This window comes from Carassius carassius, chromosome 46, assembly GCF_963082965.1.
Source record: "Carassius carassius chromosome 46, fCarCar2.1, whole genome shotgun sequence".
In the NCBI taxonomy this organism is placed as follows: Eukaryota; Metazoa; Chordata; class Actinopteri; order Cypriniformes; family Cyprinidae; genus Carassius; species Carassius carassius.
Genome location: NC_081800.1, coordinates 22,536,418 through 22,554,639, shown reverse-complemented (window position 1 = coordinate 22,554,639; position 18,222 = coordinate 22,536,418). Strand labels below are relative to the sequence as shown.

Sequence of the window (18,222 nt, the reverse complement as noted above, 5' to 3'; positions counted from 1 at the left end):
GGGTTTCGCCTCAAACGGCCTCCCATACACTCGTGTGTTATTGCCAAATCTGAATTTTTTTGTTTACATTTTCTGAAAATGTTAATGCTCTCTCACACGCGAGAATGTTTCAAAGTTTTTATATTTTTGCACAGATATATAGTGTTTCACTTATACGCACAAGTGTTTCAGTGTGTATTGCAAGTGTTTCAGTGTGTATCGCAAGTGTTTCAGTGTGTATTGCAAGTGTTTCACTGTGTATCGCAAGTGTTTCAGAGTGTATCGCAAGTGTTTCAGTGAGTATCGCAAGTGTTTCAGTGTGTATCACAAGTTTTCAATGTGTTTCGCCTCAAACGGCTTCCCATATCTCCAACGCCCCGCCCCATCGTCCAGACTGCACTCTGGGGTTGCTCAAGGAGCTCAGTCTCCGGTTAATCCCTAACGCTAACACTGGCGAATAGCAAGTGCGTCACAGTCCTGAGTATGTATCAAATGCATTTACATAACCAACTAAATGCAGGAGTTTATCAATTAAACTTCTGTACGAAGTTAAATAAACTTCACAATACTTAGGGTTAATGAAATAATACATTAATTCCACGGCGACACACTCCGGGGTTGCAGTGTTGCCAGATTGGAAATGTCCAAGTATTGTACCAGAAGTTCAAAATTATCGTATTTGGAAGAAAATTATCGTACATGAGTCAAAAAAGTTATTTATCTATTCTAAACCAACAACATTTTGACACGACCTGCAAATTGCCACAATAGATAACAAGGCGTATTGTTGGACGGAAGCAGTGAGACAAAATACTATCCCTTTATTTTCAGTGACTGTCTGCGTCGCGGCGCATATTAAAACATATTAAAACGATTGTTAACACTTGCTTTGTCGTGTCTCGTGAAGAAGGAATTTAGCTGTTTCTGCGTGGTGCAGTTAACTCCACATCTGAGCCGCTGTCATCGGAATCCTGAGTGTTGCCTGATGTTGAAGGGGTTCTTGTTGTCATGTACCGCAACTAGTGCTCGTTGGCTTTAAAGCAGGGCACTCTCTTGCATTCTTAACACACCCTCAGATGCACACGAACGCATTTAGAGTGTCTGTAATGAGCCGATTTCGTGTATGAGTAAAGAAGCCCTATGACTGCAACTACCATCATTTAAAAAATTTTAAAAGAAAGAGACAATATTGTTGTTCACAAAAAATTTATTTATTAACACCATGACTTGGTTATTTCTTAACAGCATGACTCCTGTAGATGACTCTCCTATGGCTTGCCACTCTTCTTTAATTGTTTCTTTATCCTGCTGTCAAAGTGATCCCACTCACTGATAAAAATAAATAAAAAAGTAAAAGTTGCATAGTTGTAGAAACAATGGTTATTTATAAATAATGGCAGGATGTCATGTTTCAAAATGTTTTCCTTTATAGGATCCTTACAGTACCTTGCGTCAATGACAGGCCCTCGCAGGAATTTCTCCTCAGCCTCCAAGATGGACACACGTTTGACAACAGCAAGAACACAGATGATGGACTACCAGAGAAAGATTTATCACAGTCCAAATAAGCCAAGCATCATTTTTGTTTTTTTAGATTTTTATTTTTTTTTTTACAACAAAATCAAAAGTGCCTTTTCTATATTAAGCACAAAACTATTATTTTATAGCAATGGTCTAACATTATGGATAAACTATTTGACATTAAAAACAATGTGAATATGACACCATGCAGAGCACAACTAACACACAAGACCTACCTCTGGAAAAAGGACATCCATAATGAATCTGATCTGGTCACTGTGGGTGTGTGAAGGTGTGCCGTCCAGAATTGAAGTCATCTGAGTGTAGATAACATCAATTTGCTCCTGATCTTCAATGAACAATATGGCACAGGCACTTTCTTGATGGAACACTTGGAAAAAGTGTCAAGCCACTTTGATTTTTTTTTGTTTTGTCCATTGATGATGGACTATGGAAAGAAAATTGAAAATTACATTAAAAACATTTCAATACAAGTTAAAGAACTAAAGACAGAGTATGATAAAACAAACATTAAGTGCACATACATTTGTCCAGATCAGTAAACTATTTTAAGGAAACTGTATATTAAGATATACATTAGAGAATTAGATCATCTCATTTATAAGAAACAACTCAAACCAAAATCTACATTCAAACTAAAGTTTTTAATGTTGGTTTTATCATGCATGACGTACAGTATGTATGAATTATTTGACAAAATACTTGAGTGAGTGTGCAGTTCAACTCCTTTTAATAGAGACTTTGAGATTGGCATACATACATATATGCCTATTATAAATGTGTATTTTGATTGTTCACATCATAGACTGTCAATAAAAATCACACATTTGTGATTATCCACTCTAATGTTGCTCCAGAAACCATGCGGAGTATGTTTACATGCAAGGAGTAAACAGGGTCTTACCAGAAGAAGCCATGCCACGCAAGCTAAAGACAAATAACAAGATAAAAATAAAAATGTGTAGCCGGTGAGGCCAGGTAGGTAGAGGGTTTTTAAGTGGGCACCTCTAGGGAGGCCTAGAGAGGAGGTCCAATCTGTTGTGTGGAACTGTGCAGTTTGGTAGCCTTCCCTGGTGTGGTGGTGTACAGACATGGTCTGGTTGAGAAGGTAGGCCAAGCAAATATTGATTGTTTTTGTACGAAACTCGTTTCATATTTATGAAGAGTTTTATTTAATTTGGTAATTGTTTTAATGCAGACGCCAAATAGTGTGGATTTGTAGGCCGCTGGTCACGCCCGTTTCCATCTTGGAAGTTAGTCCAGGATTAGTAGTGGTGGTGTTGCAGGTAATTTGAGGTTTTTTTATAGTGTTTGTAAGTGTCTTGGTTTTATTTTCTAACAAGATTAAAGAAATGCGTTTTGTGGTTATTTTTGTGTATTAATTTGTATTGTTAATTATGTTTTTGTATTAGGTTTAGTTGATCGCTGTGTCACAGTGTCTGTGTTGTGTTCCCTGGGTTTCCACTAGGTGTCCTCAGTTCCCACGGTGTTTATCATATTATCACTTCCTGTCTCCTTATTTGGTCACCTTCCTCCTTGTTTAGTTAATTGATTGTTCCCCACCTGTCTCCTGTTTCCCCATTATCCTTTTGGGTATTTATACCTGGTCTGTCTGAGTCTTAGTCACAGAGTCCTTGTTTAATGTTGAGGTTATTTCATGTCCGTCATCTTGCCTTGCCTTGCCTTGCCTTGCCTTGCCTTGCCTTGCCTTGCCTTGCCTTGCCTTGCCTTGCCTTCGTGTCTTGTATGTTTGGATATTCTGGTTTTGACCCTGCCTGGACTGTTTATGCTTTTTGGATTGCCCCTAAATAAACCGCATACCTGCATTTGGATCTCTCCCTTGTTTCTTTTATCAGCGTACGTGACAGAAGGACTCCGTCCCACTGAGATCCAGCGGTATGTCTTTTTCCCGTTCCCCAGCCAAGATGGCGGAGCGGAGAGCTAAGTATCTCCGGCTGATCGCCCTCCGCCAAGAGGGCAATGAGGTGGGTGCCCTGGCACAGGTGTTCTGGTCCCTGGCCGAGGGTATGGGATACAACGATGCGGCTCTGAAGGATTATTTCAACAGCGGGCTGGATGATCCAGTTTCTCAGGAGGAGATGGGGCATTTAGAGACACTGGAATTCTGGGAATTCGTGTACTTCTTGCAGCATAGGCTTCCGTGGGATGCCCCAGCCACTCCTGTCTCTTCCGCCAAGATGGCCGCTAACCCAGCGCCAATGCCCAAGTCAGTCACCGATCCAGATTCATGGCCCAAGATGGCCGCCAGCCCAGCGCCACAGCACAAGATGGCCGCCAGCCCAGCGCCACAGCACAAGATGGCCGCCAGCTTAGAGCCACAGCACAAGATGGCCGCCAGCCCAGCACCACAGCACAAGATGGCCGACTCAACGCCTGAGTCTCCAGACAAGGTGCCACCGACTCGCCATCATAGAGGGCGGAGGAGGAGACAGGCGTCTACCGTTCCTCAAAGCCCGGAGAATGTTCCCGAGCGGACCGCTGCCGTCCAGGAGGACATTCCCGAGGCGGTGCCCGAGACGGTTCCGGAGGCCGAGGCGGTGCCCGAGACTGTTCCGGAGGCCGAGGCGGTGCCCGATGCTGTTCCTGAGGCCGAGGCGGTGCCCGATGCCGAGGCGGTGCCCGATGCTGTTCCGGAGGCCGAGGCGGTGCACGATGCTGTTCCGGAGGCCGAGGCTGTTCCGGAGGCCGAGGCGGTGCACGATGCTGTTCCGGAGGCCGAGGCGGTGCACGATGCTGTTCCGGAGGCCGAGGCGGTGCACGATGCTGTTCCGGAGGCCGAGGCGGTGTCCGATGCCGAGGCGGTGCCCGATGCTGTTCCGGAGGCCGAGGCGGTGCCCGATGCTGTTCCGGAGGCCGAGGCTGTTCCAGAGGCTGTTCCGGAGGCCGAGGCGGAGGCCGAGGCTGTTCCGGAGGCCGAGGCGGTGCACGATGCTGTTCCGGAGGCCGAGGCTGTTCCGGAGGCCGAGGCGGTGCACGATACTGTTCCGGAGGCCGAGGCGGTGCACGATGCTGTTCCGGAGGCCGAGGCGGTGCCCGATGCCGAGGCGGTGCCCGATGCTGTTCCGGAGGCCGAGGCGGTGCCCGATGCTGTTCCGGAGGCCGAGGCGGTGCCCGATGCTGTTCCGGAGGCCGAGGCGGTGCCCGATGCCGAGGTGGAGGCCATTCCCGATGCGGTGTCCGAGACTGCTCCCGAGGCCGTGACCGAGGCAGTGCCCGAGTCCGTTCCAGAGGCGGTGCCCGAAGCCGAGGCGTCTCAAGTCTCCACAGGCAGTCCAGAGTCGAGTCAGGTTCCAGTTGACCCTCCAGAGGCGAGTCAGGGGCCAGTGAACTCTCCAGAGTCGAGTCAGGTGCCAGTGACCTCTCCAGAGTCAGGGCTAGTCACCGCTGGTCCTCCGGAGTCAGGGCTAGTCACCGCTGGTCCTCCGGAGTCAGGGCCAGTCCCCGATGACCTTCCGGAGTCAGGGCCAGTCCCCGATGACCTTCCAGAGTCAGGGCCAGTCACCGATGACCTTCCAGAGTCAGGGCCAGTCACCGTTGAACTTTCAGAGTCAAGTCAAGTCACTGGGTGGTCTGCTGCTCCGCCCTGTTGGACTCCGGCATCGACCACAGGGGCGTGGTGGTCATCTGCTCCACCCTGGAGGACTCTGGCCTTGACCACAAGGGTGTGGTGGTCTTCTGCTCCGCCCTGGGGGGCTTCCGCTCTGACCACACGGACATGGTGGTCTTCTGCTCCACCCTGGGGGGCTTCCGCTCTGACCACACGGACGTGGTGGTCTTCCGTTCCGCCCTGGGGGGCGTTTGCCCTGACTACACGGTTGTGGTGGTCTTCCGCTCCGCCCTGGAGGACTCTGGCCTTGACCACAAGGGTGTGGTGGTCTTCTGCTCCACCCTGGGGGGCTTGATGTTGTTTTTTCATTTTTGTTTTTTGGGTTAATGTCTGTCCCTGTTCCTTTCTGTTAGTCTGGCCCTCCGTCCCTCCCCCTGAACCTCCTCCGGTCCTCCTCCCTCCTGGTCTTTCTGTGTTGTGTTTACATTCTGGTGCCTGTTCCCCATGTTTTTCTTTTCTGGCCCTCCGTCCCTCCCCCTGAGCCTCCACCTGTCCGCCTCCCTCCTGGTCTCTGTTTTGTGTCTGTCTTGGAGCGTCTGGGAGCCGCTCCGTAGAAGGGGGGTACTGTCACAGTGTCTGTGTTGTGTTCCCTGGGTTTCCACTAGGTGTCCTCAGTTCCCACGGTGTTTATCATATTATCACTTCCTGTCTCCTTATTTGGTCACCTTCCTCCTTTTTTAGTTAATTGATTGTTCCCCACCTGTCTCCTGTTTCCCCATTATCCTTTTGGGTATTTATACCTGGTCTGTCTGAGTCTTAGTCACAGAGTCCTTGTTTAATGTTGAGGTTATTTCATGTCCGTCATCTTGCCTTGCCTTGCCTTGCCTTGCCTTGCCTTGTCTTCGTGTCTTGTATGTTTGGATATTCTGGTTTTGACCCTGCCTGGACTGTTTATGCTTTTTGGATTGCCCCTAAATAAACCGCATACCTGCATTTGGATCTCTCCCTTGTTTCTTTTATCAGCGTACGTGACACGCTGTTCTTCTTGTGGAAGTCATGGCCTAATGGTTAGAGAGTCGAACTTGCAATCGAAAGGTTGTGAGTTCGAGTCTCGGGCTGGCAGGAATTGTAGGTGGGGGGAGTGCATGTACAGTTCTCTCTCCACCTTCAATACCACGACTTAGGTGCCCTTGAGCAAGGCACTGAACCCCCAACTGCTCCCTGTGTGCTGCAGCATAAATGGCTGACTGAAAATGTGCACTTCGGATGGGTTAAATGCAGAGCACAAATTCTGAGTATGGGTCACCATACTTGGCTGAATGTCATGTCACTTTCACTTGAGTTTGTTTTGTTTTGATTTCCCCATCTAGCCAGTACCGATAGGTGTGCGCTGTATGCCTCCAGCGCTATGTGTATAGATGTTGTGAATCGTACTGGCTAGTGGGGTGTTTCCTCTTTTTATTTTTTTCTTGTTTGAACCTCACTTCCCAGCCTTGTGTTGCCAGCCAACTCTTGTACTCTTTGTACTATATTGGTGCTTTAAATCACACCAACCATTTGCATGAGACTTAAGTTTGCAGTGGAGTGGATTTCTTGGTGTTGGTCTGAGTATGTTTTATTTTTATCTAATATGATTTTGGGGTTTGTGTCATTTACTTTGTAACTTTACTTGGAATTGTGGTGTGTGCTAAAGTTGGGATTGTATAGGGGTCCATAAGAGGTTGGCTGACTATTTACATCTTTCATGGGGGGGAATGAGTTTTTTGCTCTACAATGTAGTTTCTTTTTTTTGATTTGATATATATTGTTATCGATTTATTTGCCAATAAATTTGTTTAATTTTTTGGGAACATTGTAGTTCATTTTCTTTTGGTCTCCCGTTAAAGGAAGAGGCCCGTTGGTAACAAATGTAATTAATTTTAAAAGTGAGTGAGACAGAGTTTAAAGAGAAGACTAGGGGCAGCTTAACCTACATGTGGTTAGCTAAGTTTGAGTCAGACAGAACACCTGACTCAATCAAGTACTTTTGCCTCTCGAAATAAATTGACACATCTTTTGAATTCATATCGCTTACTGATATTTAATTGATCAATCGTTTATAAATAATAAATGTTGCATCATTACACAATACAATCAACAACAATAACTTCAGCAGATTATTTAACATACCTCAATACGTATCGCTTCAAGAAGGTCTGCTGCTATCATGCATATAGATATGGTCTGCTGTTCTTATATATGACTGGGCTCATATACTAACATACAGCCTCCCCCTACTGGACGCATGAGGAACAACAGGGGCGTAAAACTGCCTGGGGCGTATATCTACCGGCTACAGTTCCCAAGCCTCCACCTACTCAGCAACGAGCCAAAAGTAGCTCTTCTGATTGGCTGAAATTCTCTAATCTCTAAACAGTCCCGCCCACTACCTCTACAGATGCACAAATCACGTTTGAACCAAATATCTCGGTGCAAAAGGGAGAGCGCGAAACTTGTCACTTGAAAGCGAAAAACAGTGTTTGAGATTCGTCGCAGCAGATTCAAGCAGCTGTAGTTATGTACTTTGTATTTGTGTTAGAAAAATATACAAGACCTTTCCTTTGAAAATATTCTACAAGTGTGCAACTCTCATTTGATGAATTCACGTACTGATTTGCGGATGTTCAACATTTCTCCACGACTTCACATTTCTTGATGCGGGTGTGTAAATGCGTTTTACATTCACTGCAGCAATTGTATCAAAAATGTGAGCGTACGAGTTTCTAAATGTGCGATTTGTAGAATAGGATTTGTGCACCTGCAATGAAGAATTTGAGAAGGTGTAACTGTTGTGTTGTGTTTGTGGGAGATAAAAAAGTCTACAGGTTTGCAACTCTTAAAACATTTCTCTCTGTGACTTCAAATTTACTGATACACATGTGTGGCTTTTCTCTACAACTACAAATCGCACTGTCACAGGTGTTCAGTCGTTTTGAATCAAAAATAACTTCATAGTTGTAGGACTACTGATTTCTATTTTTTTTTTAATAAAAAAATGCTTGAGTTACTGGACTACTCGTGGTTCATGCTATTGTAAATGAAAACACATTAAATAGTTTTTTTTATCAATAAATGCTAATGTATAGCCTTATGCAACAATTACATGGGTAAATATTAAAAACTTTATAATTATGACATTACATATTAAAATTTTCATGTAACAGCCATTATTTGTGTCTGTAACAAAATCACAACATTTTTCGTATCTGCATTCGGATACTTGATAAGACCGTTATGACTTTTTATCTTTTTTTCGTAGTTATCACTGAACAAGTATGTTGTATTAAACAAGAATTATTAATTTCTAAAATAATATTTATCATGCAAGCAGAGAGACAAACGTTTAGTGATCATCTGAACACGACTGAATCAATTCAATGCGCACATTTTCATTACGCAGAACAATTTAAGCGAGTCTTAATGTTTAGTGAACTTCACTAAACAGATGTGTGTGCGCCGTGCAAACCAGCAAAAGGTAAAGATGCAAACATGTAGGACAAGTAGAAAATGTATCCGTATCTAAGCGGATTATTAGCCTACTCTTGAGAGAGAACTGATTTGGTTTTTGAGAGACTGAGACGCGCAACCCGGCTGTTTGATTGGTGAGCACGCTGTGCTTATTCCATTCATTCGTATCATATCGTAGCCTAAGCTTTAAATCATTGCCTTTTGAATATTCATTCCGAATATTGGAATTGATGTTGATGGTGTTGAAATTATTCAGCCAAGTGATGATATCTCAGATCATTATTTAGTTCTTTGCAAACTTCATATAGCCAAAATTGTAAGTTCTACTTCTTGTTACAAGTATGGAAGAACCATCACTTCTAACACAAAAGACTGCTTTTTAAGTTATCTTCCTGATGTATCCAAATTCCTTAGCATATCCAAAACCTCAGAACAACTTGATGTAACAGAAACTATGGACTCTCTCTTTTCTAGCACTTTAAATAAAGTTGCTCCTTTACGCTTAAGGAAGGTTAAGGAAAACAGTTTGACACCATGGTATAATGAGCATACTCGCACCCTAAAGAGAGCAGCCCGAAAAATGGAGCGCAGCTGGAGGAAAACAAAACTAGAGGTATTTCGTATTGCTTGGCGGGAAAGTAACATATCCTACAGAAAAGCATTAAAAACTGCTAGATCCGATTACTTTTCTTCTCTTTTAGAAGAAAACAAACATAACCCCAGGTATTTATTCAATACAGTGGCTAAATTAACGAAAAATAAAGCCTCAACAAGTGTTGACATTTCCCAACACCACAGCAGTAATGACTTTATGAACTACTTTACTTCTAAAATCGATACTATTAGAGATAAAATTGCAACCATTCAGCCGTCAGCTACAGTATCACATCAGACAGTGCACTATAGACCCCCTGAGGAACAGTTCCACTCATTCTCTACTATAGGAGAGGAAGAATTGTATAAACTTGTTAAATCATCTAAACCAACAACATGTATGTTAGACCCTATACCATCTAAGCTCCTGAAAGAGGTGCTTCCAGAAGTCATAGATCCTCTTCTGACTATTATTAATTCCTCATTGTCATTAGGACATGTCCCCAAAACCTTCAAACTGGCTGTTATTAAGCCTCTCATCAAAAAACCACAACTTGACCCCAAAGAACTAGTTAATTATAGACCAATCTCGAATCTCCCTTTTCTGTCCAAGGTACTAGAAAAGGTGGTATCCACACAATTATATTCCTTCTTAGAGAAAAATGGTATATGTGAGGATTTCCAGTCAGGATTTAGACCGTATCATAGTACTGAGACTGCTCTTCTTAGAGTTACAAATGATCTGCTCTTATCATCTGATCGTGGGTGTATCTCTCTATTAGTTTTATTGGATCTTAGTGCTGCGTTTGACACAATTAACCACAACATTCTTTTGCATAGACTTGAATACTTTGTTGGCATCAGTGGAAGTGCATTAGCATGCTTTAAATCGTACTTATATGACCGCCATCAGTTCGTAGCAGTGAATGAAGATGTATCCTATCGATCACAAGTGCAGTATGGAGTACCTCAAGGCTCAGTACTAGGGCCGCTACTCTTCACGCTTTATATGTTACCCTTGGGAGATATCATCAGGAAACATGGTGTTAGCTTTCACTGTTATGCTGATGATACTCAGCTCTATATTTCTTCGCAGCCCGGTGAAACACACCAATTTGAAAAACTAATGGATTGCATAGTCGATATAAAAAACTGGATGACGAGTAATTTCTTACTGCTAAATTCTGAAAAAACAGAGGTGTTAATTATAGGACCTAAAAACTCTGCTTGTAATAACCTAGAACACTGTCTAAGACTTGATGGTTGCTCTGTCAATTCTTCGTCATCAGTTAGGAACCTAGGTGTGCTACTTGATCGCAATCTTTCTTTAGAAAGCCACGTTTCTAGCATTTGTAAAACTGCATTTTTCCATCTCAAAAATATATCTTAATTACGGCCTATGCTCTCAATGTCAAATGCAGAAATGTTAATCCATGCATTTATGACCTCAAGGTTAGATTATTGTAATGCTTTATTGGGTGGTTGTTCTGCACGCTTAGTAAACAAACTACAGCTAGTCCAAAATGCAGCAGCAAGAGTTCTTACTAGAACCAGGAAGTATGACCATATTAGCCCGGTCCTGTCAACACTGCACTGGCTCCCTATCAAGCATCGCATAGATTTTAAAATATTGCTTATTACTTATAAAGCCCTGAATGGTTTAGCACCTCAGTATTTGAATGAGCTCCTTTTACATTATAATCCTCTACGTCCGCTACGTTCTCAAAACTCAGGCAATTTGATAATACCTAGAATATCAAAATCAACTGCAGGCGGCAGATCCTTTTCCTATTTGGCGCCCAAACTCTGGAATAACCTACCTAACATTGTTCGGGAGGCAGACACACTCTTGCAGTTTAAATCTAGATTAAAGACCCATCTCTTTAACCTGGCATACACATAACATACTAATATGCTTTTATTATCCAAATCCGTTAAAGGATTTTTAGGCGGCATTAATTAGGTAAACCGGAACCGGAAACACTTCCCATAACAACCTATGTACTTGCTACATCATTAGAAGAATGGCATCTATGCTAATATTTGTCTGTTTCTCTCTTGTTCCGAGGTCACCGTGGCCACCAGATCCAGTCTGTGTCCAGATCAGAGGGTCACTGCAGTCACCCGGATCCAGTACGTATCCAGACCAGATGGTGGATCAGCACCTAGAAAGGACCTCTACATCCCTGAAAGACAGCGGAGACCAGGACAACTAGAGCCCCAGATACAGATCCCCTGTAAAGACCTTGTCTCAGAGGAGCACCAGGACAAGACCACAGGAAACAGATGATTCTTCTGCACAATCTGACTTTGCTGCAGCCTGGAATTGAACTACTGGTTTCGTCTGGTCAGAGGAGAACTGAGCCTGGTTTCTCCCAAGGTTTTTTTCTCCATTCTGTCACCGATGGAGTTTCGGTTCCTTGCCGCTGTCGCCTCTGGCTTGCTTAGTTGGGGACAATTCATCTACAGCGATATCGTTGACTTGATTGCAAATAAATGCACAGACACTATTTAACTGAACAGAGATGACATAACTGAATCCAATGATGAACTGCCTTTAACTATCATTTTTGCATTATTGACACTGTTTTCCTAATGAATGTTGTTCAGTTGCTTTGACGCAATGTATTTTGTTTAAAGCGCTATATAAAAAAAGGTGACATTGACATTGACAATAAGGTATTCGGCTTCAGGCACAACCCTAATTATTACATTACATATTTTATTTTTACATGCAACATAGATAAGGTAATAGAAAGTAACAGCTCCACGCAATATTGTAATTCTAAAATTCACGTCGTACTTGCAAACACTTTGTATGCATTATAAATAATGCATGCTGGAGTAGTCGATTGTTTCCGACAGCGCCGACTATACAAGCCCTAGTACAGTATGACAAAAATTTTGCTGTATGTATGTGTGCATGCCCAGTAGAGCCAAACGTATCCCTTCCTTGCCGCGCGCATTTGTCATATCCCGAGCTTTGCACTGTGCCAAGGCATCAGTCATTTTAATTTTTGACCACCGACATAATGTCAGCAAAAGCAGCATTATTAAGTAAGTAAAATGAAAATAAAGTACATAAAAATAATTTGACTTTACAGCTCCAAACTCTGTTCTAGAGGGCCAGTGTCCTTTATAGTTTAGCTCCCAGGGTTGGACTGGGGGTAAAACCAGAACTCATTACCAGGGCCTCAAAGGAAGAGAGGGCCCTTGAAAAGTATGAATCTGAAATATATTTTATTTTACCTGGATATTTTCATAGGTGGGGGGCATGGGGGCCCATCAGGTCTGCCTATGCATAGGGCCTGGGATATTGTGTAATGCCCCTGTTAGCTTCAACCCTAATTATACACACTTGAACCAGCTAATCAAGCTCTTACTAGACGCACTAGAATCTTCCAGATAGTTGTGTTAAGGCCAGTTGGAGCTAATCTTTTCAGGACATTGGCCATCCAGGATCTAGTTTGGAGACCCCTGTCCTACAGAGTTGTTACTTTGCACATGCTTTTTGATCATTACACATAATAATGTAAAATTATTTATTTAGAATAGGAGATATGCTGTCTCTTGCATCACATACATTATCAGTAGTTAAAGGGTTAGTTCACCCAAATAGCAAAATTATGTCATTAATAACTTACCCTCATGTTGTTCCAAACCCATAAGACCTCTGTTTATCTTTGGAACACAGTTAAGATATTTTAGATTTAGTCCGAGAGCTCTCAGTCCCTCCATTGAAGCTGTGTGCATGGTATACTGTCCATGTCCAGAAAGGTAAGAAAAACATCTTCAAAGTAGTCCATGTGACATCAGAGGGTCAGTTAGAATTTTTTGAAGCATCAAAAATACATTTTGGTCCAAAAATAGCAAAAACTACGCCTTTATTCAGCATTGTCTTCTCTTCCGTGTCTGTTGTGAGAGAGAGTTCAAAACAGAACAGTTTGTGATATCCGGTTCGCGAATGAATCATTCGATGTAACTGGATCTTCTTGAACCAGTTCACCAAATCGAACTGAATCGTTTTAAACGGTTCACGTCTCCAATACGCATTAATCCACAAATTACTTAAGCTGTTAACTTTTTTAATGTAGCTGACACTTCCTCTGAGTTCAAACAAACCAATATCCTGGAGTAATTCATTTACTCAAGCAGTACACTGACTGAACTGCTGTGAAGAGAGAACTGAAGATGAACACCGAGCCGAGCCATATAATGAACAACAGACTGACTCGTTCTGGAGTCAAGAACCGTTTCTGTCAGATGCGTCCGATTCGAGATCCGAGGAGCTGATGATTCTGCGCATGTGTGATTCAGTGTGAAGCAGAATGACACACAGAGCGTCTGAACCGAATTGATTCTTTTGGTGATTGATTCTGAACTGATTTTGTACTAATATTATGAGCGCGGGTAAACCGAAGGCTTGAATCAAGGGCAATCATCGCCAATGACGCCTGTGACGGAAAAAAAACTACAGAACCCATAATGCACTGCAACAAGTAGGAGGAGTCAGTAGCCAGAAGGAAATGAAATCAGGTTAATTTAGATGCAGGTGTGTGTGCATGTGGTTGAAGGCTTTCCCACTACACCAAGAGCTAAAGTTGAAGCAGTTTGAACTGCCTGGAGTCTTTAGACGTTTAAAATGTGCCAGAATTTAGTCAAGACTTGAGATTACTGTGTTTTAAAAGCTTTGTTGCGGCACTGTGGAAGAGTTTCGGCTACAAAGGTTCCAGCGAGCTGCTCCTTTCCATAGCAGTGTTTGGAATATACAAATGCTTAATCAACAGACAGTAAGCACTGTGAACTATGATGCCGATCATGAACCAACGAGACTGAAAGCTTTTGTGTCACAAGACTTACGCCAGTTACACAGTGAACGAGTGTTCGGGTGTCGCGATGCCATTCGTTTATCAGCTGTGTTTTAAACTGCATGGGGTTGGAATGCTTTGACCGTGAGTGAATCTCATCTAGTTTGGACAGGCCTCAGATATTCTGATTGCACGTTGGAATTCAGGTAGGCCTTGAACAGTTCATCCTCACTCTGAAATGGACCCTTAAATCACAACTGACTCTTGGAAAATAATGGGTTTAGCGGACTTTTATCCCATACTTCACACAGCCCATTCACACACATCTACACAAGCCCACAAACATCAAACATCCTTCTTTTGAACACTTTGCTTAAGGACAAAACTTTCAAATGCATTGGGTTTGGTTGTCTGTTGGCTTCCCTTATGGACTTTGAACTGAAAATGACTTGATACCTTTACAAGCATGGTGTCTGAATATTGATCGACATTGTTTAGATTTGTTTAGGTCATTTATCTTTGAAGACTCGTAAACTCTTCTATCTGTTCTGAAAGATGATCAAAAATTTTTGTTCTCATAATTGTTTTTGCACTTTGATATGCTGTGAATAAGCAAGATGTAGGAAAAAAGGAAACGAGTCCCCATTTTTTGAATTAAACTAAAAAAGAACGTTTTCAATTGTAAAAGTGAGCTTATTTTGGTATTTGTTTTGTTCTGTGAAGCGTGACTGGGGTTACAGCCTATCTAGAATCACTACGTCACACGCCATTACGTCGACCGCAAAAGAACCGGTTTATTGAATTGAACTGTCCGAAAGAACTACTGGTGATCCGAAAACCGATGCAACTGACCCTCTGATGTCACATGGACTACTTTGATGATGTTTTGATGCCTTCAATGTGAATCTACAATTTTCATAGTCATGAAAATAAAGAAAACTCTTTGAATGAGAAGGTGTGTCCAAACATTTGGTCTGTACTGTCTATTTAAATGCTGTACTTTTGAAATAATTTTCTAAAGATTATTTTCATCAAGTAATATTGAAAAAATTATCATACATAATATGAAGCAACTGTTTTCAACACTGATAATAGTCAGAAATGTTTCTTGAGGAAATCAGCATATTAGAATGATTCCGGAAGGATCATGTGACACTGAAGACTGAAGTAATTGCTGAAAATTCAGCTTTGCATCACAGAAATAAATTACATTTTAAATGATATTCAAATAGAAATTTTAATTATTTTAAATTGGAATAATATTTCACATTCTTAGTTTATACTGTATTTTTGATCGAATAAATGCAGCCTTGGTGAGGATAAGAAATCGTAATGACTTCAAATATTTGAATTTTTTTTTTTTATTTGTCACATTCAAACACAAAAAGAATCAGTTTGTCCGCCATCCACTGTAGATATTATCACTGATTAAAATGGGTTCTGTTTTGTTGTTTGTCGTGTTGCGCCACTCGCGTCCAAGAAAGAGGAACCAGCACAGCAGCACCGCAGGTTTTACCCAGGGTTTGAACTCGGCGGTGGAAGAGCTCTGGAGAACATCTGTGCTGTGAGTTGATGCACCTTACGAGAGAATAAATCCAAGCAAGGTAAAAAATATATGTATGTCTTAATGTCTGAGTATTTTTAAGTGTTAAATATATGCAAGGTTATAAATAAAGGAATTGATATTTTATAATAATTGTGTCTGTTTGAATTAAGTCAGTAGCAGGATACAAACACTAAAATTAATTATATATATAAAAAAATTACTAAATATAATAAAATCTATATTCAAATTAATGAATTACAGTAGTATACTGATTATTATTTTACAGTAATTGCACTGTATTACTATATTAGTTATTGTACTGTAAATTTGAATTAAAACCCTTTGAAATGTCTAACAGTCTAATGCACAGAATTGATGTGACACACAGTGAAGTGACATTCAGCCAAGCATGGTGACCCATACTCGGAATTCGTGCTCTGCTTTTAACCCATCCAAAGTGCACACACACAGAGAAGTGAACACACACACACACACTGTGAACACACACCCGGAGCAGTGGGCAGCCATTTATGCTGCGGCGCCCGGGGAGCAGTTGGGGGTTCGGTGATTTGCTCAAGTCATGGAACTGCACATGCACTCTCCCCACCTACAATTCCTGCCGGCCCGAGACTCGAACTCTCTAACCAGGCCACGACTAATTGCAAGTAACCAGACGGATGAGTAAGGATCATCCTGTTTACTTAGTTTAGAGTTCAGAGACTTATATGAGGATATGAAAGCAATAAAGAGGCAAGTAAGAGCTTGTTGTAAACTTTACGGTATGTATTTAAAAACGAATGTGACAGTTCTATCACTCAGCTAGATTTCTTCCAGGACATTCTATCAAACAGCTTCATGAGATGCATCCTGGAATCATATTGAACGAGTTTTCTATATGATCCAACATTTAGAAAAACTAAACAGTTTTCTAAAGAAATTCATATTTTGGCACAGTTTATATCTACCTTCAAAACTTCAAGCATTCATGCAAAAGCCTTATATGAATAAAAAAGAAAAAAAAATGAGAGGACCACCTAAATCTCCCTGTGAATGAAAACAGCATTTGACATTTTTTAATGTAACAGATTTTTTTACATCACAAATTACATTATCCCTGTAGAACGAAAACAGGATATTTCTACCTATTTTACATTATAACTTTTTCTGTTTCCCATTATTCAAAATAAAACACCTTTCTTTGAAGTAACATAAAGAGGCTGAACATACAGTAAAGCCCTGAAAAGCTGTGCTATATCAGAGAATATCTAACATCTTCATGAATTGTCAGCCGTGTACCGCACCCTTATTTCCAGAATGCCTTATTCACAGAAAACCCTTTGGCAGGACCCTTGGGAGGGTCATCAATTAGGGAAACTGACAAATGCTGTGACAAAGAAGGTGTATTTGAGTGGTCAAACGAAATTCAGGAAGTGCTAAGAACAGGTTAGAACAACCCAGCTTATAGTTTGTATATTTCATAAAGTGTCTTTAAACAAGAATATGCCAAAAATAAAGATTGTATATTATTTTATTTTTTTTATCATAAAAGATCAAATAAAGTTAATTTAAGTATTTTATGTTTTATTTTATTATTATCTTTTGTAAGTGTCCAGAATATGCATCTATGAGATTCTGGATGTTTATTAATAATTATTTTAAATATTATTTTCTCAATCAAGTAATATCAGTTTCTTTTGTGCACTAAAAAACGTGGCGTAGAAATAATTTCCATTCAGAAATTCCAAGTTAATTTCACAAACTATTACAAAGAAACAGCAAGCAACATTGAATTAATCATGACATTTTAAATCTGCAGTCCGTAAATTTTGCCTCTTTGTCGCCATCTTTGTTTTAAAACCTGGAATTGCAGTTCCTTGCGGAATTATATTCCATGCGTGGGTTGTGATCAGTCTATGGTTGTGATCCAGCGTGGATGAATCTGTTTTGAGGTGAATGTGTAGCTGTCAGTCACCGCACTGGTGTGGATATTCACTGTACTTAAGCCCCGTTCACACCGCCAGCGACTTTTTCACTGTGTGTCGCTAGACTCTGCTGTGAAGACACTTGTGGGCGTTTCTACTGCTTCCTCTAATGTTATTGGTAGACTGCACGTCTTGACATTTCTATAGAAAATGCAATCACAAATATATATTGCCGGTAAAACTAAGATATCATTCTAATATGACAAGGGTTTAACAGTGGAATTTTTTGGTGGAAAAACTACATTACCCATGATCCACACAAAGCTTCACCACTGAAGAAAACTGCACCAAAAAACAAACACTTTATTGCCTCCTCACTCCCATGAAACACTGCAAATGACATAAAATCAGTTTCCTTACACTCCCAAACTACCAGTGTTTCTCAATAAACAACAACAAAAAAATATATGTACACACACACACACACACACACACACACACATATATATATATGTGTGTGTGTGTGTGTGTATATATATATATATATATATATATATATGCTGATGATCTCCACATCCACCGCACGCAGAATCACTGACAGATAGATGCTATGTAATCGCGTCACTCCCCATCCGCTCACAGTGCAGCTGGTTCCTTCAATTAAATCAGGGCTGTGTATGGTTGGAAATGTGGCCGGTTGAATATAAGCATGAATCTGGGCTGGAACACTGAGCTGAGGGAAAAAATAAATATGAC

At 41.4% G+C, this 18,222-nt stretch overlaps 1 protein-coding gene across 2 annotated transcripts; it reads right to left on the bottom strand.

Moving 5' to 3' along the window:
- Positions 1 to 1,178: 1,178 nt before the first annotated feature.
- Positions 1,179 to 7,440, bottom strand: LOC132129349 (PWWP domain-containing DNA repair factor 3A-like). Of its 2 annotated transcripts, XR_009428494.1 has the most exons (4): positions 7,255 to 7,440; positions 1,737 to 1,844; positions 1,426 to 1,514; positions 1,179 to 1,308 (listed from the first exon to the last, which is right to left on the bottom strand). XR_009428494.1 is itself a non-coding variant. In XM_059540905.1 (3 exons), the coding sequence occupies exons 1-3, from the start codon at positions 1,815 to 1,817 to the stop codon at positions 1,248 to 1,250; spliced, it is 231 nt and encodes a 76-aa protein (XP_059396888.1). In that variant the 5' UTR covers positions 1,818 to 1,937; the 3' UTR covers positions 1,179 to 1,247. The 2 variants fall into 2 exon arrangements, 1 of the variants encoding a protein (XP_059396888.1); XM_059540905.1 differs by lacking the exon at positions 7,255 to 7,440 and having other exon boundaries at positions 1,737 to 1,937.
- Between the last annotated feature and the right edge of the window lie 10,782 nt (positions 7,441 to 18,222).